At 38.3% G+C, this 26,403-nt stretch overlaps 1 protein-coding gene across 3 annotated transcripts in view; it reads right to left on the bottom strand.

Annotated features, from left to right (window-relative positions):
* The window catches only part of APLF (aprataxin and PNKP like factor), a 1,047,939-nt gene that overhangs the window by 761,515 nt on the left and 260,021 nt on the right, over positions 1-26,403 (bottom strand). For 2 of the 3 annotated variants that reach the window (XM_053712114.1, XM_053712115.1), the window contains exons 3-4: positions 23,853-24,016; positions 7,604-7,781 (exon numbers count right to left, since the gene is read on the bottom strand). In XM_053712114.1, the coding sequence (XP_053568089.1) occupies positions 7,604-7,781; positions 23,853-24,016 (342 nt within the window). The remainder of the gene's footprint in view (positions 1-7,603; positions 7,782-23,852; positions 24,017-26,403) is intronic. The other variant, XM_053712116.1, reaches the window with a different exon arrangement.

Below are 26,403 nucleotides of genomic sequence, written 5' to 3'. Positions count from 1 at the left end.
TTCGGAAAGACTTAGTAGCTTCAACATAATATTTCAAAGCTCTAACAACATCCAAAGAATGCAACGATTTCTCCTTAGAATTCTTAGGATTAGGACATAATGAAGGAACCACAATTTCTCTACTAATGTTGTTGGAATTCACAACTTTAGGTAAAAATTCAAAAGAAGTTCGCAACACCGCCTTATCCTGATGAAAAATCAGAAAAGGAGACTCACAAGAAAGAGCAGATAATTCAGAAACTCTTCTAGCAGAAGAGATGGCCAAAAGAAACAAAACTTTCCAAGAAAGTAATTTAATGTCCAATGAATGCATAGGTTCAAACGGAGGAGCTTGAAGAGCCCCCAGAACCAAATTCAAACTCCAAGGAGGAGAAATTGACTTAATGACAGGTTTTATACGAACCAAAGCTTGTACAAAACAATGAATATCAGGAAGATTAGCAATCTTTCTGTGAAAAAGATCAGAAAGAGCAGAGATTTGTCCTTTCAAAGAACTTGCGGATAAACCTTTATCTAAACCATCCTGAAGAAATTGTAAAATTCTCGGAATTCTAAAAGAATGCCAAGAAAAATGATGAGAAAGACACCAAGAAATATAAGTCTTCCAGACTCTATAATATATCTCTCTGGATACAGATTTACGAGCCTGTAACATAGTATTAATCACAGAGTCAGAGAAACCTCTTTGACCAAGAATCAAGCGTTCAATCTCCATACCTTTAAATTTAAGGATTTGAGATCCTGATGGAAAAAAGGACCTTGCGACAGAAGGTCTGGTCTTAGCGGAAGAGTCCACGGATGGCAAGAGGCCATCCGGACAAGATCCGCATACCAAAACCTGTGAGGCCATGCCGGAGCTACAAGCAGAACAAACGAGCATTCCTTCAGAATCTTGGAGATTACTCTTGGAAGAAGAACTAGAGGCGGAAAGATATAGGCAGGATGATACTTCCAAGGAAGTGATAATGCATCCACTGCTTCCGCCTGAGGATCCCGGGATCTGGACAGATACCTGGGAAGTTTCTTGTTTAGATGAGACGCCATCAGATCTATTTCTGGAAGCTCCCACATTTGAACAATCTGAAGAAATACCTCTGGGTGAAGAGACCATTCGCCCGGATGCAACGTTTGGCGACTGAGATAATCCGCTTCCCAATTGTCTATACCTGGGATATGAACCGCAGAGATTAGACAGGAGCTGGATTTCGCCCAAACCAAAATTCGAGATACTTCTTTCATAGCCAGAGGACTATGAGTCCCTCCTTGATGATTGATGTATGCCACAGTTGTGACATTGTCTGTCTGAAAACAAATGAACGATTCTCTCTTCAGAAGAGGCCAAAACTGAAGAGCTCTGAAAATTGCACGGAGTTCCAAAATATTGATCGGTAATCTCACCTCCTGAGATTCCCAAACTCCTTGTGCCGTCAGAGATCCCCACACAGCTCCCCAACCTGTGAGACTTGCATCTGTTGAAATTACAGTCCAGGTCGGAAGCACAAAAGAAGCCCCCTGAATTAAACGATGGTGATCTGTCCACCACGTTAGAGAGTGTCGTACAATCGGTTTTAAAGATATTAATTGAGATATCTTTGTGTAATCCTTGCACCATTGATTCAGCATACAGAGCTGAAGAGGTCGCATGTGAAAACGAGCAAAGGGGATCGCGTCCGATGCAGCAGTCATAAGACCTAGAATTTCCATGCATAAGGCTACCGAAGGGAATGATTGTGACTGAAGGTTTTGACAAGCTGAGATCAATTTTAGACTCATAGGCTAAACGGATTATACTCCGAAGCCATCCCTAGAAATATATTAACTCCACATACCTTATTGCAGGAAAACCTGCACGCCATTCCCCCTCTGAAGTTACCTCACTCCTCAGAATATGTGAGAACGGCAGTGGATCTTAGTTACTTCTGCTAAGATCATAGAAATCGCAGGCAGATTCTTCTTCTAATGCTGCCTGAGATGAAACAGTACACTCCGGTACCATTTAAAAATAACAAACTTTTGATTGAAGTTAAAAAACTAACTATAATACACCACTCTCCTCTTACTACGTCCATCTTTGTTGAGAGTTGCAAGAGAATGACTGGATATGGCAGTGAGGGGAGGAGCTATATAGCAGCTCTGCTGTGGGTGATCCTCTTGCAACTTCCTGTTGGGAAGGAGAATATCCCACAAGTAATGGATGATCCGTGGACTGGATACACTTAACAAGAGAAATAAAAAATAATCTTCCCAAATATAAATTCCATACTGAAACTGATAGTCTGCAGAAAAGGGAAATATACATAGACCTGACTCTTGACAAATATAAGAAAATACATATATTTAAAACTTTATAACATAAAGCGCCAAACATAGCTAAGAGTGTCTTAAAATAATGATACATACTTACTGGAAGACACCCATCCACATATAGCAGACAGCCAAACCAGTACAGAAAAATATCAGCAGAGGTAATGGTATAGGAGTATAACATCGATCTGAAAATGGAGTCAAAGAATGAATCCTTATGACCAATAACAGAGAGCCTTTGAAAGGATTTCCCATGGGCGAAACCACTTAATCAACAGGCAATACTCCCTTCACATGCCTCTGACAAATACTGTACTCTGAGAGGAATTGGGTATCAAAATGCTTATAAGCGCCCTTCACAGAAGAAAATTAAGCACATCTTGCTTCACCACCTCCACAGGGAGGCAAAGTTTGTAAAACTGAAGTATGTGTGTAGTGGGAGGTGTATTTATAGGCACTTTTGAGGTTTGGGAAACTTTGCCCCTCCTGGTAGGAATGTATATCCCATATGTCACTAGCTCATTGACTCTTGCCACTTACTTTACTTTTTCAGTAAAAAAAAATGTTTACTTGTTAGTTGCCTCAAATATATTCTAATCCATTTTCAGTTACTAAATTTACGTATCATCCCCCTAAAATTTAACTGCTATTTTGACAAATGCTGTTTTCTTATGGATGATGATGGCACATTTAAAGATTCATTAGACAGACAATAGAAATAAATCTTAAAGGGACATGAAACCCCAAAATTTTCTTTTGTGATTCAGATAGAGAATACAATTTTAAACAACTTTCTAATGTACTTCTATTATCTAATTTGTTTCATTCTCTTAGTACGATTTGTTGAAAGAGCAGCAATGCACTAATGGTTTCTAACTGAACTCATGGGTAAGACAATCACAATCGATAAATATATATGCAGCCACCAATCAAAAGCTAGAACCTAGGTTCTCTGCTGCTCCTGAACTTGACTATATAAACCTTTCAGCAAAGGATATCAAGAGAAGGAATCAAATTAAATAATAGTAGTCAATTGGAAAGTTGTTTAAAATTGTATTCTCTGTCTGAATCATGACAGAAAAAAATTGAGTTTCATGTCCCTTTAAGTATATTTCTTTTTGTTTAAAGGTTCAATTTATCACCTACATACTGGCAACATAGTTTAATATTAAAGGCCCAGTGTCTTAGTTAACCGGCCCTAGAGAGCACACTCAAAGACCATCTTGAACGTAGCTACATTATCCAAAGCTAATATTTACAGATATGGGCTTTCCAATTTACTTCTATTATCTAATTTGTTTTTGTACACTTGGTATTCTTTGATGAAAAGGGTGCCCAGGTAGGCACAGGAGCTGTTGATTGGTGGCTGCACATATATGGCTCACCCAATGCTCTCAGCTAGCTCCTTAAAGTACATTGTTGTATCTTTAGCAAAGGATACCAAGAGAATGAAACAAATTAGATTAGAGAATAAAAATGGAAATGATGAAAGAATATGTTGGGTTTCATGTCTCTTTAACTACTTTAAATATGCTTCTAACTGATTGAAAAGTTACAAAAAAAGATTTAAAAAAAAACGAGGTGAACACAAAGTTTTTACTCAACAAACTCTAATGGAATTAAATGGGGGCCATCAAGCTAATAGAGGGTCTCTCAAAGCCTAAATAATATGCCTAAATATAAATAAGGTGAATTAAAGTTGTTTCCATAAATAAAGAAATGTATTCTATATAAGGATGTATACTGTATGTAATAAAATGCTGTACTTCTTAGATTTAGATCATACATCCACCTTGGGTTACAAATATGGAAGATGGGGGGGGGGCACTATAAATCGGATATATTAAAATTGATGTATAATTTTATTTTTCCTTAAACAAGTTGAAAGATAAATACATCCATGTATGCAGGCTCTAAAGAGTGGGACTGGATGACAGCATCATCCACAGTATAATATGCATCCTACTAAGGCAGAATCTCTTACCAATACATTCTACAATTAGAAAAAAAAACAATAAGAATTTAGATTAAAGGGATATGAAACCCAATTGTTTTCTTTTGTGACTCAGACAGAACATTTATTATCAAATTTGCTTTGTTCCCATGATATTTTGTGTTGAAGAGATACCTAGGTAGGCATCTGGAGCACTACAGGGCAGCTGCCATCTAGTGCTCTTGCAAATTGATAACATTCTTGCAAAACTGCTGCCATATAGTGCTCTAGAAATGTGCTGACTCCCAAGCATACTCACCTGCTTTTCAACAAAAGAGAAGAGGATGAAACAAAAAGAGAACGAAAAAATTATATAAAATGATAGAAGTAAATTAGAAAATTGATTAAAATCACATGTTCTATTTGAATCTTGAAAGAAAAATGTTGGGTTTCATATCCCTTTAAAAAAAATGTTTAAATGGACAGTCAAGTCCAAAAAAAACTTTCAGGAATTATATAGGGCATGTTATTTTAAACAACTTTCCAATTTACTTTTAGCACCAATTTTGCTTTGTTTTTTTGCTATCTTAGTTGAAAGCTAAACCTAGGAGGTTCATATGCCAATTTCTTAGACCTTGAAGGCTGCCTCTAATCTGAACCAGTTTTTCACCATTAGAGGGCATTAGTTCATGTTTTTCATATAGATAACATTGAGCTCATGCACGTGAATTTACAGAGGAGTGAACACTGATTGGCTAAAATGCAAGTCTGTCAAAAGAACTGAAATAAGGGGGCAGTATGCAGAGGCTTAGATACAAGGTAATTACAGAGGTAATTAAGGGATTATCTATCTTTTTTAAACAACAAAAATTCTGGTGTTGACTATCCCTATAAGTAACAAATAATCGAACCCGATACAGTTGAATAAAGGGAACAATCTAAGTTACAACACATTCCAGCCAAAGTTACATGTGAAAATGGAACAACAACAATGTATTAAAGGGACATGAAACCCAACATTTTTTTTATCATGATTCAGATAGAGAATACAATTTTAAACAACTTTCCAAATTACTTATATTATTTCATTTGCTTCCTTCTCTTTTATCATTTGCTGAAAGGTTTATCTAGTCAAGCTCAAGAGCAGCAGAGAACCTAGGTTCTAGCTGTTGATTGGTGGCTGCATATATATATATATATATATATATATATATATATATATATATATGTATATATGTATATAGATTGTGATTGGCTCATCCATGTGTTTAGTTAGAAACCAGTAGTGCATTGCTGCTCCTTCAACAAATGATACCTAGAGAATGAAACAGATTAGATAATAGAAGTAAATTAGAAAGTTGTTTAAAATTGTATTCTCTATCTTAATCATGAAAGAACAAATTTGTGTTTCATGTACCTTTAAGTATCAACATGCCCAGCTACAGCCAAGAAAAAACAAATAGACATAAATAATGTACATAATGCTCTCACTACCACCTGTTCTCTGAAACAGTTAGAAATCATAGAAGGTGGGGTAAGTCCCATGCAAAACATACCGTATATAGGTTTATAAGTAAATGCACATACTACAAGCCCCAGTAAATGAATTAAAACTGGCCCAATGTGAATCAGTTTATGGCCAAAGTGACTCAGTCGAGGGAAGAAGAGGGAAAAATATAAAATCATAGAGGTTTATGGTTAACTGAAAATTCTGTCCTAAGAAACTAATAAAAAAGAGATTGCAGATAGCAAGAAGGGGGTGAGTTATGTCTGCCTGAAAACATGCTGCTTCTCTCTGGCCCCCTAAAAAGGGGATTTTTTTAGGGTGAGCCAAGATACTCAGATTAATGCCTGCATTTAAGTTTGCAATTAAACACAGATGCTGTACATTATACATTTTAGTAAAAAATAAAAAAAATAAGGAAAATTCAAGGCTTCAAGTGCCCCCTTCATCAATTTTAAAAGATGTTGTGGCTAAACAAAGAAGTCTGGGTACCGTTGTATTTAAGTGGGTATTTTTAATTGGAGGACTCTTGCATTAATGTACATTTTTGTCATTTAATCTACACATGTTGTCACAACTATGTTGCATAAGTTAAATCCTGACCTGTGATCAGACTTGTATCTCCTGGTCCACACACCAGTGTTATGGCAGTGAGCCACTCGGGAGTCCTGGCTGTTGAGGGATTTATTGTGTAATACTAGTTTTTCTGAGATTCTTGCTGCCTGTGCACTAACAGGCATGTCTCATTTGTAATTAGCCCCCCCCCATGAAAGGCAGCTTTGCCCCTAGATGAGCGCTCTAGCAGTTAAGTTGCTTTTAATCCTAGCTACAGCATCTGTTCCTGTCCCTTGTCTGCTGAGCTGATTTCCCTCTTGCTGAGCCTTGGCTAGTTTGGGATTTCGCTTTTCGGACTGTGCACTGTGCTGCTCCTGCCGAACTGTACCCTTTGCATGATCTTGACCAAGCTACTGTGGATCTTGACTTTGATCCAGTTTTTCCTTGACAGTTTTGACCCAGGTCTGTCTGACTTGTCCCAGCCTGCTGAAGTGATCACCTCCTGCCTTCCAGAGATAACAAGTGTAGCCAGCTTCTGTGTATTACCAGTCTCTGTAACCTGCCACAGGCTGCTCAGTGAGATTCCGGTTGGTTACGTAACCAAGATACCGATATGGTTTGTTGTATTACAGAGATGCCTACATGGCATGTTCCAGAGACATCAGTTTTCTGTTACCTATCACAGTCTGCTGTAGTGAGGCACCTGCTGACAGTCTCACAAGCTCTAGAGTTTACCAAGCTCTAGAGTGACTTGTCTGCCGAGTTTTGTGATACCCATCTCACCCAACACCAGCAGCAACTGCCTCTGCCCACTTCTGACAGTCTTCGTGTTGCCAGTCTTTTGCTTGAGCACAGAGGCCTGGCGTTAAATACTCCATAAGCTAACAATGAATCAAAATTTCTTGAATTTAAAGGATCATGTAATGTTATTACTATCAACCCTGGAAATCTATATGTGTAACCCCCACAAAAGGCAAAGGCTGCAGAGAACTGCTGGTCCTGGGCGGAAAAAGCTGCTGACCCAATCAGCACCACTAGTCGCATAACACAGCTAGGCAACTTGCACTGGTGATTGGCTCAGCAACATTTTCAACTTAAGACCAGTTCTCTAAGCTTGTAAGCGGTAATTTAACTATAAGTTTAACCCCTTTGCAAGAAATAAACAGCAGGGTCAATAGAGAAAGAATCATATTCTCTAACTAATGAGAATGTGATTTTTTTCCCTATAATGGCCCTTATCAAAATACAAAAGTACTCTATACATTAAAGGTTTGTATTAATATCACTAACATTCATAACTATCTTACCGGTCCATCGTGGATTATTTTCTTTTCCTCCGTATGAGCATTTTGAATTTGCTGCAAAATAACTTTCTTAGAGGTATCGGTGACAGAACATGAAGGTTTTTCCGTTTCTTCGCTTATTCCAGCAGCAGATGTAGAGGACTGGGGATCATTACTTAAGACACCTTCATCTTCACTGTCTCTGTAAAACGGAAACAACAAGGGATTAAACATGTCAAAATATACTGTATGGCCAAAAGTATGTGGACACCTGACATGCACACCTATATGAGCTTGTTAGATATCCCATTCCAAAACCATGGACATTTTTATGATGTTATCCCACTCTATTTGAGGCTATAAGAGTTGCACCTCTTGTGGGAAGGCTTTCCACAATATTTTGGAGTGTCTCACTGGACTTTGTGCCTTTTAGGATTTCCAATGCATCCCAGGTGGTTTTCAATGAGGTTGTTGAGGTCAGGGCTCTGTGCAAGCCACTCACGATCCTCCACATCAAACTCATCAAATCATGTCTTCATGGACCTCACTTTGAGCACAAAGGCACAGTCATGCTGGAACAGGTAAAACAGAATTTATGCTTACCTGATAAATTACTTTCTCCAACGGTGTGTCCGGTCCACGGCGTCATCCTTACTTGTGGGAATATCTCTTCCCCAACAGGAAATGGCAAAGAGTCCCAGCAAAGCTGGCCATATAGTCCCTCCTAGGCTCTGCCCACCCCAGTCATTCGACCGACAGACAGGAGGAAAAAATAGGAGGAACCATAGGGTGTCGTGGTGACTGTAGTTAAAGAAATTAATTCATCAGACCTGATTAAAAAACCAGGGCGGGCCGTGGACCGGACACACCGTTGGAGAAAGTAATTTATCAGGTAAGTATAAATTCTGTTTTCTCCAACATTGGTGTGTCCGGTCCACGGCGTCATCCTTACTTGTGGGAACCAATACCAAAGCTTTAGGACACGGATGAAGGGAGGGAGCAAATCAGGTTACCTAAACGGAAGGCACCACGGCTTGCAAAACCATTCTCCCAAAAATAGCCTCCGAAGAAGCAAAAGTATCAAATTTGTAAAATTTGGCAAAAGTGTGCAGTGAAGACCAAGTCGCTGCCTTACATATCTGATCAACAGAAGCCTCGTTCTTGAAGGCCCATGTGGAAGCTACAGCCCTAGTGGAGTGAGCTGTGATTCTTTCAGGAGGCTGCCGTCCGGCAGTCTCATAAGCCAATCGGATGATGCTTTTAAGCCAAAAGGAAAGAGAGGTAGAAGTTGCTTTTTGACCTCTCCTTTTACCAGAATAGACGACAAACAGAGAAGAAGTTTGTCTGAACTCTTTTGTAGCTTCTAAGTAGAACTTTAGAGCACGGACTAAATCTAAATTGTGTAGCAAACGTTCCTTCTTTGAAACTGGATTCGGACACAAAGAAGGTACAACTATCTCCTGATTAATATTTTTGTTGGAAACAACCTTTGGTAGAAAACCAGGCTTAGTACGCAAAACAACCTTATCTGAATGGAACACCAGATAGGGTGGAGTACACTGTAGAGCAGATAACTCAGAAACTCTTCTAGCAGAAGAAATAGCAACCAAAAACAAAACTTTCCAAGATAACAACTTAATATCTATGGAATGTAAAGGTTCAAACGGAACCCCTTGAAGAACTGAAAGAACTAGATTTAAACTCCAGGGAGGAGTCAAAGGTCTGTAAACAGGCTTGATCCTAACCAAAGCCTGAACAAATGCTTGAACATCTGGCACAACTGCCAGACGTTTGTGTAGTAGGACAGATAAAGCAGAAATCTGTCCCTTTAGAGAACTCGCAGATAATCCTTTATCCAAACCTTCTTGTAGAAAGGAAAGAATCCTAGGAATCTTTATCTTATTCCATGGGAATCCCTTGGATTCACACCAGCAGATATATCTTTTCCATATTTTATGGTAAATCTTTCTAGTTACCGGTTTTCTGGCTTGGACCAGAGTATCTATCACGGAATCTGAAAACCCACGCTTTGATAGAATCAAGCGTTCAATCTCCAAGCCGTCAGCTGGAGGGAGACCAGATTTGGATGTTCGAATGGACCCTGAACAAGAAGGTCCTGTCTCAAAGGTAGCTTCCATGGTGGAACCGATGACATATTCACCAGGTCTGCATAACAAGTCCTGCGTGGCCACGCAGGAGCTATCAAGATCACCGAGGCCCTCTCCTGTTTGATCCTGGCTACCAGCCTGGGGATGAGAGGAAACGGTGGAAACACATACGCTAGGTTGAAGGTCTAGTGCATCCACTAGAGTCGCCTTGGGATCCCTGGATCTGGACCCGTAGCAAGGAACCTTGAAGTTCTGACGAGACGCCATCAGATCCACATCTGGAATGCCCCATAGTTGCGTCAACTGGGCAAAGATCTCCGGGTGGAGTTCCCACTCCCCCGAATGGAATGTCTGACGACTCAAAAAATCCGCTTCCCAGTTTTCCACACCTGGAATGTGGATCGCAGATAGGTGGCAGGAGTGATTCTCCGCCCATTGTATGATTTTGGTCACTTCTTTCATCGCCAGGGAACTCCTTGTTCCCCCCTGATGATTGAGATACGCAACAGTCGTCATGTTGTCTGATTGGAATCTTATGAATCTGGCCTTTGCTAGCTGAGGCCAAGCCCTGAGAGCATTGAATATCGCTCTTAGTTCCAGAATGTTTATCGGGAGAAGAGACTCTTCCCGAGACCACAGTCCCTGAGCTTTCAGGGATTCCCAGACTGCGCCCCAGCCCACTAGGCTGGCGTCGGTAGTGACGATGACCCACTCTGGACTGCGGAAGCTCATTCCCTGGGATAGGTGATCCTGGGTTAGCCACCAACGGAGTGAGTCTCTGGTCTTCTGATCTACTTGAATCACTGGAGACAAGTCTGTATAGTCCCCATTCCACTGTTTCAGCATGCACAGTTGTAATGGTCTTAGATGAATTCGCGCAAAAGGAACTATGTCCATTGCTGCAACCATCAATCCTACTACTTCCATGCACTGAGCTATGGAAGGACGAGGAATAGAATGAAGAACTTGACAGGCGTTTAGAAGTTTTGACTTTCTGACTTCTGTCAAGAAAATCCTCATTTCTAAGGAATCTATTATTGTTCCCAAGAAGGGAACCCTTGTCGACGGAGACAGGGAACTTTTTTATATGTTCACCTTCCATCCGTGAGATCTGAGAAAGGCCAGAACAATGTCTGAGTGAGCCTTTGCCTTTGAAAGAGACGACGCTTGTACTAGAATGTCGTCCAAGTACGGTACTACTGCAATGCCCCTTGGTCTTAGAACCGCTAGAAGGGATCCGAGTACCTTTGTGAAAATCCTTGGAGCAGTGGCTAACCCGAATGGGAGGGCCACAAACTGGTAATGTTTGTCCAGAAAGGCGAACCTTAGGAACTGATGATGTTCTTTGTGGATAGGGATATGTAGATACGCATCCTTTAGATCCACGGTAGTCATAAATTGACCTTCCTGAATTGTGGGTAGAATCGTTCGAATGGTTTCCATCTTGAACGATGGTACTCTGAGAAATTTGTTTAGGATCTTTAAATCCAGGATTGGTCTGAAAGTTCCCTCTTTTTTGGGAACTACAAACAGATTTGAGTAAAATCCCATTCCTTGTTCCGCCGTTGGAACTGGGTGTATCACTCCCATCTTTAACAGGTCTTCTACACAATGTAAGAATGCCTGTCTCTTTATTTGGTTTGAGGATAAGTGAGACATGTGGAACCTTCCCCTTGGGGGTAGTTCCTTGAATTCCAGAAGATAACCCTGAGAAACTATTTCTAGCGCCCAGGGATCCTGAACATCTCTTGCCCAAGCCGGAGCAAAGAGAGAGAGTCTGCCCCCTACTAGATCCGGTCCCGGATCGGGGGCTACTCCTTCATGCTGTTTTGTTAGCAGCAGCAGGCTTCTTGGCCTGCTTACCCTTGTTCCAGCCTTGCATCGGTTTCCAGGCTGGTTTGGTCTGTGAGGTATTACCCTCTTGCTTAGAGGATGCAGAATTAGAGCCCGGTCCGTTCCTGAAGTTACGAAAGGAACGAAAATTAGACTTAATCTTGGCTTTGAAAGGCCTATCTTGTGGGAGGGCGTGGCCCTTTCCCCCAGTGATGTCTGAGATAATCTCTTTCAATTCTGGACCAAAGAGAGTTTTACCCTTGAAGGGGATATTAAGCAATTTTGTCTTGGATGATACATCCGCTGACCAAGACTTTAGCCAAAGCGCTCTACGCGCCACAATTGCAAACCCTGAATTTTTTGCCGCTAATCTAGCTATTTGCAAAGCGGCATCTAAAATAAAAGAGTTAGCCAACTTAAGTGCGTGAACTCTGTCCATAACCTCCTCATATGGAGTCTCTCTACTGAGCGACTTTTCTAGTTCCTCGAACCAGAACCACGCTGCTGTAGTGACAGGAACAATGCACGAAATGGGTTGAAGAAGGTAACCTTGCTGTTCAAAAATCTTTTTAAGCAAACCCTCCAATTTTTTATCCATAGGATCTTTGAAAGCACAATTATCCTCGATAGGAATAGTAGTGCGCTTGTTTAGAGTAGAAACTGCCCCCTCGACCTTAGGGACTGTCTGCCATAAGTCCTTTCTGGGGTCGACCATAGGAAATAATTTCTTAAATATAGGAGGGGGAACAAAAGGTATGCCGGGCTTCTCCCATTCCTTATTCACTATGTCCGCCACCCGCTTGGGTATAGGAAAAGCGTCGGGGTGCACCGGAACCTCTAGGAACTTGTCCATCTTGCATAATTTTTCTGTAATGACCAGGTTGTCACAGTCATCCAGAGTAGATAACACCTCCTTAAGCAGTGCGCGGAGATGTTCTAATTTAAATTTAAATGTCACAACATCAGGTTCAGCCTGTTGGGAAATTTTTCCTGAATCTGAAATTTCCCCATCTGACAAAACCTCCCTCATGGCCCCTTCAGATTGGTGTGAGGGTATGACAGAACAATTATCATCAGCGCCTTCCTGCTCTTCAGTGTTTAAAACAGAGCAATCGCGCTTTCTCTGATATGCAGGCATTTTGGATAAAATATTTGCTATGGAGTTATCCATTACAGCCGTCAATTGTTGCATGGTAATAAGCATTGGCGCGCTAGAAGTACTAGGGGCCTCCTGCGTGGGCAAAACTGGTGTAGACACAGAAGGAGATGATGTAGAACCATGTCTACTCCCTTCATCTGATGAATCATCTTGGGCAACTTCATTATCTGTGAGAGTACTGTCCTTACTTTGTTTGGACGCTTTGGCACAATTATCACATAATTTAGAAGGGGGAGACACATTGACTTTCATACATATAGAACATAGCTTATCTGAAGGCACAGACATGTTAAACAGGCTTAAACTTGTCAGTAAAATACAAAAACTGTTTTAAAACAAAAACGTTACTGTCTCTTTAAATTTTAAACAGAGCACACTTTATGACTGAATATGCGAAAAAATATGAAGGAATTGTTCAAATTTTACCAAAATTTCACCACAGTGTCTTAAAGCATTAAAAGTATTGCACACCAATTTTCAGAGCTTTAACCCTTAAAATAACGAAACCGGAGCAGGTTACAGTTTTAACCCCTCTACAGTCCCAGCTACAGCCTTTGCTGCGACTCTACTAAGCCCAGAGGGGAATACGATACCAAATGACGCCTTCTAGGAACTTTTCCAACTATTTTCAGGTCCTCACACATGCATCTGCATGTCTTGCTCTCAAAAACAACTGCGCAGTAATGGCGCGAAAATGAGGCTCAGCCTACAACTGGGAAGGCCCTTCCTGACTGGAAAAGGTGTCTAACATAGTGCCTGACGTTAAAAAACGTTCCCGAAGTTTATAAGTGTGAAATACCAGCATCAACATGTATAAAATGCCCAAATAAAGCAATCGATTCTGCCCATAAAAGTGTCTACCAGTTTTATAGCCCATATTAAGCCCTTTATTCTGCTTGAGACTAAGAAAATGGCTTACCGGTCCCCATGAGGGGAAATGACAGCCTTCCAGCATTACACAGTCTTGTTAGAAATATGGCTAGTCATACCTTAAGCAGAAAAGTCTGCTAACTGTTTCCCCCAACTGAAGTTACTTCATCTCAACAGTCCTATGTGGAAACAGCAAAGGATTTTAGTTACTGTCTGCTAAAATCATCTTCCTCTCACAAACAGAATTCTTCATCTCTTTCTGTTTCAGAGTAAATAGTACATACCAGCACTATTTTAAAATAACAAACTCTTGATAGTAGAATAAAAAAACTACAACTAAACACCACATACTCTTAACCATCTCCGTGGAGATGTTGCCTGTGCAACGGCAACGAGAATGACATTGGGTGGGCGGAGCCTAGGAGGGACTATATGGCCAGCTTTGCTGGGACTCTTTGCCATTTCCTGTTGGGGAAGAGATATTCCCACAAGTAAGGATGACGCCGTGGACCGGACACACCAATGTTGGAGAAATAAAATGTATGTTTACCTGATAAATTCATTTAAGTCATGTGTGGGAATTCCCCCCCCTAATCACTGATAATATGCACCTGTTAGCAATGTGTGCAGCTAAAACAACTGAACTAAATAATTACAATGGGTTTCTACATAGTTTTGGTCACATATATTATTTGCAGTGTTCTTGGAAAGATAAAAGAGCTTTGAAGAAAAAACATTTCCATAGCTAGACTAATGTTAAGGCATTAGAGTTTTTACGACCAGTGATTACAACATATGTATGACTCAGGCAAGCAGCTGGTGAGAGTTAATTATATTCAAAGCAGCTGCAGGAACATCCTTTTTAATAAGCTAGGCTACCTAACTTTTCCACCCCCACTGGGAAGATGATTTCTGCTGATGTCTCTTTCAACAGCCAATACTGCAGTACTGAAAATTATTGTATACGGTTAAACGGACAAAAGCAGTCAATTCAAATGATACACTCCTGCAGGTTAATGCCCATTTAAATGGAATTTGTCAAATAACTAAGCAACATTCAAATGTATTATGTAACCATACACTGCAGGTTGCAATCTAGATTTACAATCAACTACCAATGTCATGCACAACGGTTAAATAGTTTGACTGAAGAATTAAACTTAGGGATATTTTTTTTTTTTTGTTAAGTTTTATAAAAAGTTTTTTTTTTTCTACCATTCTGTGTATGTTCACAATCATTTCTGCTGTATTATAAGTACAGGACATGATCATTAAATGCTGTGGGCTAAAGCATTTATTTTACACATTTAGAACTGTACAACTCAAATGCAGTGACTGAAGAAGGAAAAAAAATGATAGAAGTACAAAGTACATGTGTTAAAGTATTTACTTGATTATTCATAACTTACATTAATATACAAATTAAGCTTTCATGGTAATAGGTAAATAGAACAATTTTAAGAGACTTTTTCATTTGCTTCTATTATTTTAAATGTACTCCATTCTCTTTGTATCCTTTGTTAAAATGCATAGCTAGGTAGGCTCAGCATAAGCAATGCAGTACTGGAAGCTAGCTGGTGATTGGTGGCTACATACATAGCTTACCTCCCTAGTGGGTAATGAGACCGCTGCTCTTTACATTATAATGTCCCTTTAAAGGGACATGAAAGTCAAATTAAACTTTTATGGTTCAGATAGAGCATGAAATTGTAAGAGACTTAAGTTTACTTCTGTTAATTTTTATTTTATTCTCTTGGTATCCTTTGTTTAAAAGCATACCTAGATAGGCTAAGGAGCAGCAATACACTACTAGAAGCTAGCTAATGATTGGTGGCTGAACACATTTGCTTCTTGTCACTGGGCCACCACATGGTTCAGCTAGGTCCCAGTAATGCATTGCTGCTCCAGAGATGACATTAACTCTGTGTTTACCTTTTAAAATATATTATAGCAAAAGTTGTGAAACAGAAATTGCAACTATATAAATAAAGTAAATTTACTTTATTTTCAGGGTAAAACTTTTTTAAAAAAATGCTATTTTTTAGGAGCAACATAAAGGGTAAAAATGGTGTAATTTTAATAGTAAGTTATCTATACTGTTTAAAAGAAATACAAATTCTGCATTCTCTTTAAAGCAGCATTAATAATCCATAAAATGTTTACACATTAAAACACCCTAGCAAAATACATTCTTTATACTGTCTGTTTTTGCTGTAAAATACCTCTGAAAAGTGTGCTTGTTCCACTCCACAAGACGCTGGATTGCTTTCAGTATACTTAGTTAAAATGGGCATAAAACTTTGAAGGGACACTGTACTACTATAAAATGTGTTTCCCCTTAATGTGTTTCAAATAACTTGTTACATCTACTGCAGCATATTAAATGCATGGGAAATTGGTCCATCATTTTTATTTTTGTATTTGAAATACGTGGTTTTGTTTATTATATTTAACTTTTGTTCTTAATAATATGCACATATAAAAATGTTCTGCACATGCAGGTAAAGCAAAGTTATCTATGCCTCAACACACAGCCTAATAGTTAGTTATTGAAATATAATTATGACTGGGGAGGTTGAACCATATATTCCAGATACATACATCTCTATCCTACCCCCTAGGAGGTTGATTAGTGCTATTGGCTCCTGTTTACAAATCTTTTCTACAGAGAATACATCTGTAGTAAAATTTTCAGTATAGGTGGCAGTTTCCACAGGGAAGAGGAGCTATTTCAAATACCTAAAATATAGGTCAATAAGTTGTTTGCAAACTTTAAAAGCTAGATGCATATCTATCCTGATCTGTAAAAAGTTATGTTAATTGAATATATATTTTTTTAATCAACCTTCTTAACCTTCACTTACGTTAGTCATCTTCTTTAGCACAGTGAAATTTTAAGTGTTCATGAAAACGTTCAAGACTGTCCCTTATTACCCACAGCAAAGGCGACCAGGAACATGAATTCCAACATTTTCAAAGGATGTATCCCTGGACTACTTTCAAATGCTCTAAAACGTTCATTTTGTATGTAGATCTTTTGCTGTTCTATAAAAAGTGACTTTATTGTTCTCTAAGATTAATTTTTACTCTCCAATTTAAAAGCTTCATAACACTTGACCCTATAATCATAAACATAATATGATACTATTTACCCATGGTGAGAATAAAGTCTAATGACACAATTTTAAGTCATTTGAGAAGGAATTTGTGCAGTGTAGCAGGCAATCAGAAAACAAACTATGAATTCAGAATGTCCTGCTGAAGAAGACCTATTGTGAGATCTTCCAAGTTCACATTAAAGTAATACTGTACAACAGTAGTTGAAGGGATGTCAGTATTCACTTAAAGGGACACTAAACCCCAAAATTTTCTGTCATGATACAGGTAGAGAATACAATTTTAAACAACATTCTCCTTTACTTCTATTATCTAATTTGCTTCTCTCTTTAGATATCCTTTGCTGAAGAAATAGCAATGCACATCGGTGAGCCAATCACACAAGGCATCTATGTGCAGCCACCAATCAGCAGCTACTAAGCCTATCTAGATATGCTTTTCAGCAAAGTATAACAAGATAATGAAACAAAATAGATCATAGAAGTAAATTAGACAGTTGTTTAAAATTGCATGCTCTTTCTCAAGCATGAAAGAAAATGTTTGGGTTTCATGTCCCTTTAAGCATTAATTTACTTTCTTTAGACCATAACAAAATCTAAAAGCTTACTACTGTTTCCCTTGTTACAGCATCTAATAAAAGTAACAGACAGCGAGATTCTACACATTACACATTTATTTTTAATAATGCAACCATTTTGCCATACATGCAAAGAAAAAAAAAATCTGAAGTTTTCAATAGCAGATCTAAATTATGATAACATTTTGAAATGCATTAAAGGGACAGTCTATTCAAAATTAAACTTTCATGATTCAGATAGGGCATGCAACTTTTAACAACTTTCCAATTTACATTTATCATCAAATTTGCTTTGTTCTCTTGGTGTTTTGTTTAAAAAGCTAAACCTAGGTAGGCTCAAATGCTAATTTATAAGCCCTTCAAGGTCGCCTTTTATCTCAGGGCATGTTGACAGTTTTTCACAGATAGAGGATGTTAGATCATTTGTGGGATATAGATAACATTGTGCTTACTCACATGGAATTACCTAGGAGTCAGCATTGATTGGCTAAAATGCATGTCTGTCAAAAGAACTAAAATAAGGAGGCATTCTGTACAGTGTTAGATACAAGGTAATAACAGAGGTAAAAACATAATTTATGTAAGAACTTACCTGATAAATTCATTTCTTTCATATTAGCAAGAGTCCATGAGCTAGTGACGTATGGGATATACATTCCTACCAGGAGGGGCAAAGTTTCCCAAACCTCAAAATGCCTATAAATACACCCCTCACCACACCCACAAATCAGTTTAACGCATAGCCAAGAAGTGGGGTGGTAAGAAAAAAGTGCGAAAGCATAAAAAATAAGGAATTGGAATAATTGTGCATTATACAAAAAAATCATAACCACCACAAAAAGGGTGGGCCTCATGGACTCTTGCTAATATGAAAGAAATGAATTTATCAGGTAAGTTCTTACATAAATTATGTTTTCTTTCATGTAATTAGCAAGAGTCCATGAGCTAGTGACGTATGGGATAATGACTACCCAAGATGTGGATCTTCCACGCAAGAGTCACTAGAGAGGGAGGGATAAAATAAAGACAGCCAATTCCGCTGAAAATAATCCACACCCAAAATAAAGTTTAAATCTTATAATTAAAAAAACTGAAATTATAAGCAGAAGAATCAAACTGAAACAGCTGCCTGAAGTACTTTTCTACCAAAAACTGCTTCAGAAGAAGAAAACACAAAATGGTAGAATTTAGTAAAAGTATGCAAAGAAGACCAAGTTGCTGCTTTGCAAATCTGATCAACCGAAGCTTCATTCCTAAACGCCCAGGAAGTAGAAACTGACCTACTAGAATGAGCTGTAATCCTTTGAGGCGGAGTTTTACCCGACTCGACATAGGCATGATGAATTAAAGATTTTAACCAAGATGCCAAAGAAATGGCAGAGGCCTTCTGACCTTTCCTAGAACCGGAAAAGATAACAAATAGACTAGAAGTCTTTCGGAAATCCTTAGTAGCTTCAACATAATATTTCAAAGCTCTAACTACATCCAAAGAATGCAATGATTTCTCCTTAGAATTCTTAGGATTAGGACATAATGAAATAATAAAGGAACCACAATTTTTCTACTAATGTTGTTAGAATTCACAACCTTAGGTAAAAATTTAAAAGAAGTTCGCAACACCGCCTTATCCTGATGAAAAATCAGAAAAGGAGACTCACAAGAAGAGCAGATAATTCAGAAACTCTTCTAGCAGAAGAGATGGCCAAAAGAAACAAAACTTTCCAAGAAAGTAATTTAATGTCCAATGAATGCATAGGTTCAAACGGAGGAGCTTGAAGAGCCCCCAGAACCAAATTCAAACTCCAAGGAGGAGAAATTGACTTAATGACAGGTTTTATACGAACCAAAGCTTGTACAAAACAATGAATCTCAGGAAGATTAGCAATCTTTCTGTGAAAGAGAACAGAAAGAGCAGAGATTTGTCCCTTCAAGGAACTTGCAGACAAACCTTTATCCAAACCATCCTGAAGAAACTGTAAAATTCTCGGAATTCTAAAAGAATGCCAGGAAAAATGATGAGAAAGACACCAAGAAATGTAAGTCTTCCAGACTCTATAATATATTTTCCTAGATACAGATTTACGAGCCTGTAACATAGTATGAATCACAGAGTCAGAGAAACCTCTTTGACTAAGATTCAAGCGTTCAATCTCCATACCTTTAAATTTAAGGATTTGAGATCCTGATGGAAAAAAGGACCTTGCGACAGAAGGTCTGGTCTTAACGGAAGAGTCCACGGTTGGCAAGAGGCCATCCGGACAAGATCCGCATACCAAAACCTGGGAGGCCATGCTGGAGCCACCAGCAGAACAAACGAGCATTCCTTCAGAATCTTGGAGATTACTCTTGGAAGAAGAACTAGAGGCGGAAAGATATAGGCAGGATGATACTTCCAAGGAAGTGACAATGCATCCACTGCTTCCGCTTGAGGATCCCTGGATCTGGACAGATACCTGGGAAGTTTCTTGTTTAGATGAGAAGCCATCAGATCTATTTCTAAAAGTCCCCATATTTGAACAATCTGAAGAAATACCTCTGGGTGAAGAGACCATTCGCCCGGATGTAACGTTTGGCGACTGAGATAATCCGCTTCCCAATTGTCTATACCTTGGATATGAACCGCAGAAACTAGACAGGAGCTGGATTCCGCCCATACCAGTATCCAAGATACTTCTTTCATAGCCAGAGGACTGTGAGTCCCTCCTTGATGATTGATGTATGCCACAGTTGTGACATTGTCTGTCTGAAAACAAATGAACGATTCTCTCTTTAGAAGAGGCCATGACTGAAGAGCTCTGAAAATTGCACGGAGTTCCAAAATATTGATTGGTAATCTCACCTCCTTAGATTCCCAAACCCCTTGTGCTGTCAGAGACCACCAAACAGCTCCCCAACCTGTCAGACTTGCATCTGTTGAAATTACAGTCCAGGTCGGAAGAACAAAAGAAGCCCCCTGAACTAAACAATGGTGATCTGTCCACCACGTCAGAGAGTGTCGTACAATCGGTTTTAAAGATATTACTTGAGATATCTTTGTGTAATCCCTGAACCACTGGTTCAGCATACAGAGCTGAAGAGGTCGCATGTGAAAACGAGCAAAGGGGATCGCGTCCGATGCAGCAGTCATAAGACCTAGAATTTCCATGCATAAGGCTACCGAAGGGAATGATTGTGATTGAAGGTTTCGACAAGCTGTAATCAATTTTAGACGTCTCTTGTCTGTCAGAGACAGAGTCATGGACGCTGAATCTATCTGGAAACCTAAAAAGGTTACCCTTGTCTGAGGAATCAATGAACTTTTCGGTAAATTGATCCTCCAACCATGATCTTGAAGAAACAACACAAGTCGATTCGTATGAGATTCTGCTAAATGTGAAGACTGAGCAAGTACCAAGTTATCGTCCAAATAAGGAAATACCACAATACCCTGTTCTCTGATTACAGACAGAAGGGCACCGAGAACCTTTGTAAAAATTCTTGAAGCTGTTGCTAGGCCAAACGGCAGAGCCACAAACTGGTAATGCCTGTCTAGGAAAGAGAATCTCAGAAACTGATCGTGATCTGGATGAATCGGAATATGCAGATATGCATCCTGTAAATCTATTGTGGACATATAATGACCTTGCTGAACAAAAGGCAGGATAGTCCTTATAGTTACCATTTTGAATGTTGGTATCCTTACAGAACGATTCAATATTTTTAGATCCAGAACTGGTCTGAAGGAATTCTCCTTCTTTGGTACAATGAAGAGATTTGAATAAAACCCCAGCCCCTGTTCCAGAACTGGAACTGGCATAATTACTCCAGCCAACTCTAGATCTGAAACACATTTCAGAAATGCTTGAGCCTTCGCTGGATTTACTGGGACACAGGAAAGAAAAAATCTCTTTGCAGGAGGCCTTATCTTGAAGCCAATTCTGTACCCTTCTGAAACAATGTTTTGAATCCAAAGATTGTGAATTGAATTGATCCAAATTTCTTTGAAAAATCGTAATCTGCCCCCTACCAGCTGGGCTGGAATGAGGGCCGCACCTTCATGTGGACTTGGGAGCTGGCTTTGGTTTTCTAAAAGGCTTGGATTTATTCCAGACTGGAGATGGTTTCCAAACTGATACCGCTCCTGTGGGTGAAGGATCAGCCTTTTGTTCCTTATTGTGACGAAAGGAACGAAAACGATTATTAGATCTAAATTTACCTTTAAATTTTTTATCCTGTGGTAAAAAAGTTCCTTTCCCTCCAGTAACAGTTGAGATAATAGAATCCAACTGAGAACCAAATAATTTATTACCCTGGAAAGAAAGGGAAAGCAAAGTTGACTTAGAAGACATATCAGCATTCCAAGTTTTAAGCCATAAAGCTCTTCTAGCTAAAATAGCTAGAGACATATACATGACATCAACCCTAATGATATCAAAGATACCATCACAAATAAAATTATTAGCATGTTGAAGAAGATTAACAATGCTATGAGAATTATAATCTGTTACTTGTTGCGCTAAAGCTTCTAACCAAAAAGTTGAGGCTGCAGCAACATCCGCTAAAGATATAGAAGGTCTAAGAAGATTACCTGAACATAAGTAAGCTTTTCTTAGAAAGGATTCAATCTTCCTATCTAAAGGATCCTTAAAGGAAGTACTATCTGCCGTAGGAATAGTAGTACGTTTAGCAAGAGTAGAGACAGCCCCATCAACTTTAGGGATTTTGTCCCAAAATTCTAATCTGTCAGATGGCACAGGATATAATTGCTTAAAACGTTTAGAAGGAGTAAATGAATTACCCAAATTATTCCATTCCCTGGAGATTACTTCAGAAATAGCATCAGGGACAGGAAAAACTTCTGGAATAACTACAGGAGATTTAAAAACCTTATTTAAACGTTTAGATTTAGTATCAAGAGGACCAGAATCCTCTATTTCTAATGCAATTAAGACTTCTTTAAGCAAAGAACGAATAAATTCCATTTTGAATAAATATGAAGATTTATCAGCATCAACCTCTGAGACAGAATCCTCTGAACCAGAGGAACCATTATCAGAATCAGAATGATGATGTTCATTTAAAAATTCATCTGAAAAATGAGAAGTTTTAAAAGACCTTTTACGTTTACTAGAAGGAGGAATAACAGACATAGCCTTCTTAATGGATTTATAAACAAAATCTCTTATGTTAACAGGAACACTCTGAGTATTAGATGTTGATGGAACAGCAACAGGTAATGTAACATTACTAAAGGAAATATTATCTGCATTAACAAGTTTGTCATGACATTCATTACAAACAACAGCTGGAGGAATAGATACCACAAGTTTACAGCAGATACACTTAACTTTGGTAGATCCAGCACCAGGCAGCGTTTTTCCAGAAGTATCTTCTGACTCAGTGTCAATCTGGGACATCTTGCAATATGTAATAGAAAAAACAACATATAACGCAAAATTGATCAAATTCCTTAAATGACAGTTTAAGGAATGGGGAAAAATGCCAGTGAACAAGCTTCTAGCAACCAGAAGCAATAAATAATGAGACTTAAATAATGTGGAGACAATAGTGACGCCCATATTTTTTAGCGCCAAAAAAGACGCCCACATTATTTGGCGCCTAAATGCTTTTGGCGCCAAAAATGACGCTGTATCCGGAACGCCGACACTTTTGGCGCAAAAAACGTAAAAAAATGAGGCAACTTCCGGCGACACTTATGACGACGGAAACAGAAAAAAAAATTTGCGCCAAAAATGATGCAATAAAATGAAGCATTTTCAGCCCCCGGGAGCCTAACAGCCCACAGGGAAAAAAAGTCAAATTTTAAGGTAAGAAAAAAATTGTTTTATTCATATGCATTATCCCAAATATGAAACTGACTGTCTGAAATAAGGAACGTTGAACATCCTGAGTCAAGGCAAATAAATGTTTGAATACATATAGTTAGAACTTTATATAAAAGTGCCCAACCATAGCTTAGAGTGTCACAGAAAATAAGACTTACTTACCCCAGGACACTCATCTACATGTAGTAGAAAGCCAAACCAGTACTGAAACGAGAATCAGTAGAGGTAATGGTATATATAAGAGTATATCGTCGATCTGAAAAGGGAGGTAAGAGATGAATCTCTACGACCGATAACAGAGAACCTATGAAATAGACCCCGTAGAAGGAGATCATTGAATTCAAATAGGCAATACTCTCCTCACATCCCTCTGACATTCACTGCACGCTGAGAGGAAAACCGGGCTCCAACCTGCTGCGGAGCGCATATCAACGTAGAATCTAGCACAAACTTACTTCACCACCTCCATAGGAGGCAAAGTTTGTAAAACTGATTTGTGGGTGTGGTGAGGGGTGTATTTATAGGCATTTTGAGGTTTGGGAAACTTTGCCCCTCCTGGTAGGAATGTATATCCCATACGTCACTAGCTCATGGACTCTTGCTAATTACATGAAAGAAAGGTAAATTAATATAACTGTGTTGGTTATGCAAAAATGGGGAATGGATAACAAAGGGATTATCTATCTTTTTAAACAAGAAAAATTCTGGACTAGACTGTCCCTTTAAAGTAGAAATTGTAATGAAAAAGAAACAGATCTAATCATAAATAAATATTTGCCTTTACCTTTTTAATATCTCTGCTGAATGTGCAGTAATGATGCGAAAAATATATTTGTCTGGTAAGAGGGAAAAGCAGTCACCATTGTGCAGCCAATGCCATTTGTCTCTTTCCAAAGGTGAAAAAGAATTTGTGCTAGCCTTTTGATAAAAACAAGGATTCACATGTACCTGTAAAGGACAAAAAAAAGATGCTTTGAAAAAGCTAAAAGGTTTCATACAATGTCACACACAAACAATAGGGTAAATTCCAATTCATTAGAAGATCTGTGCAAAGTAGTTTATCTATGCAAAATGTTTGAGGGTTTTTCTAACTCAAAGTCATTCAAATCCATTATAAAATTAATTAGAAAAAGTCATCAAGTATTTTTAAATGATTTTGCCCAATATTATTGCAGTGCTTCAAGATGTTTTTTTGCTGTTGTTTTTTTCTCAGAAAACCTTTCTGTACATGTTTAGTATTAATATCAATGCTACAGTGCATTTAGAAAGTATTCAAACCCCATCAATCTATATTCCATACCCCATAATGACAAAGCAAACACCAGATTTTTGATAAGTCAAAACTGAAATATCGCATTGACATAAAGCAAATGGTCTGAAAACTTTTTTTTTTTTTTTAAAAAGATTTATTTTATTATACATCCAAAGTATTTTATACAGCAAAAGAAAAAAAACAACAACAACCGAACAAAATTATAACACAGAGTTACAGCTTTCTAACATGATACATAAAATAAAAAGTAAATACTCTGACATAAAGGGCTACATTTTATTCTTAAAACACCTTGAAGATCAATATTGTCCCTTCGGATCTTATATTTTAGAAAAAGGGAGGAAAAAAAAAAGGAAAAAAAAAAAAAAAAGGGGGAAGGAAGGGAAGAAACGTTCCCTCTCTCCTCCTAACCCAGTCTCCATCCCATCTCCTTACAAACATAGCCTTTATCTGGATATATAAAGCTGTAATCATTAGTCCCCAAATCAATAATACATGTTGATGCAGTTTAAAGGTTGGTATTGAAAAATTCACGGAAAGCATTTGTAAAAGCAAGAGGGGCCAAGATCTGTTTTTGTATTGTAAGTGGGGATAGCTTAATCATAGGACTCCATTTTTTAAAAAACTCCCAGACCTTATCTTTGAGAAGAGGATCTATATTATATGCCTCAAAAACTATTTGTTGTAAAAGTGAATTACGAAAACATGTAAAGTTCAACGAGTGAGGGTTCTTCCAATGCTTTCTTAACTAAAGTAGAAAGATTATAAAGTTTAATATCAGGAAGAGCAAAACCCCCGAATTTTTTTACAAAGTTTTGATATAGAAATACATGGTTTAAGACCTCTCCAGAGAAAACAAGAACAGGCTGAATATAACTTCCGAATTTCATAGTTTGGAATGAAAAGAGGTAGATTATGAAGTATAGAACGTATCCTCGGAAATATGATAATTTTAACTAAATTCACACAAGCCGAAAGAGAAAGAGGAAAAGCTACCCAGTTTTTTAAATACAGAGTTGCCTTTTGAAATACTTGTGGGTAGTTTAAATTGTACCATATCCTAGGGTTTTTATGTAATGTAATACCCAGATATTTAATGCAGTCTGTATTTTTAAAAGGGTGATCTAAGTAACTATCTTAAAGTTTCTGGATCCACATTAATTCACTTTTAGCAATGTAAACCTTATAACCCGAAAAAGAACTAAAGACTGACAACATATATAACATTTTTTGAAAATTATAATTATTAGAGTCTTCTAGGAAAATCAGAAGATCGTCCGCATAAAGTGAAATTTTATAAGCCGTTGAACCGACTCTTATTCCTCCCAGCTCCTGGTGTAGCCAGACCGCTAATGGCTCTATAGAAATATTAAACAATAGGGGAGACAAAGGACAGCCTTGTCTAGTCCCACGTTCTAAAATGATTTTAGATTAAAGGTTTCCATTTATTAAAAGTAAAGAGTAGGGTGACTTGTAGATTTTAGCTATGAAGTCCAAGAAATAGCCTTTAAAGCCAAATTGGTTTAGGGTATATAGCAAATGATCCCAAGAAATGGAATCAAAAGTCTTCTCGACATCTATGGACAGAATAGCAATATCCTTACCTGATATTTATAATTTTCTATTGACTTATTTTGGATACACACAAAGTCCAACAGGATCTCCACTTTTCTTAAATTAGAGGTGACATTTCTGCCGAGCATAAAACCTGTTTGATCAGGATGAATTATTATATGAAGGCAGCATTTAAGTTTATTAGCAATAATTGAAACAAGTATTTTATAGTCTGCATTTAGCACGGATATAGGTCTGTAGGAAGATAGTTGCTCACTGCCTTTCCCTTTTTGGAAAATAATTGGAAATAGGGGAGGATGTTATATAATAAGTATTAAAAAGGACCACAAGAAAACTACTGAGATCTTCAGAAAGAATTTTATATAGTTCCATCGGGAGCAAGTATGGGCAAGCAGCTTTATTTAATTTAGCATTCTTGATTATCTGTTCAACCTCTTCTATTAGAATCAGGGCGTTCAGAATTTCTAGGTCTGAGACCGAGATGCAT

This window comes from Bombina bombina, chromosome 4, assembly GCF_027579735.1.
Source record: "Bombina bombina isolate aBomBom1 chromosome 4, aBomBom1.pri, whole genome shotgun sequence".
NCBI classification, from domain to species: domain Eukaryota; kingdom Metazoa; phylum Chordata; class Amphibia; order Anura; family Bombinatoridae; genus Bombina; species Bombina bombina.
The sequence above is the reverse complement of the archived record's forward strand: the minus strand, read 5'-3'. Positions and strand labels throughout refer to the sequence as shown.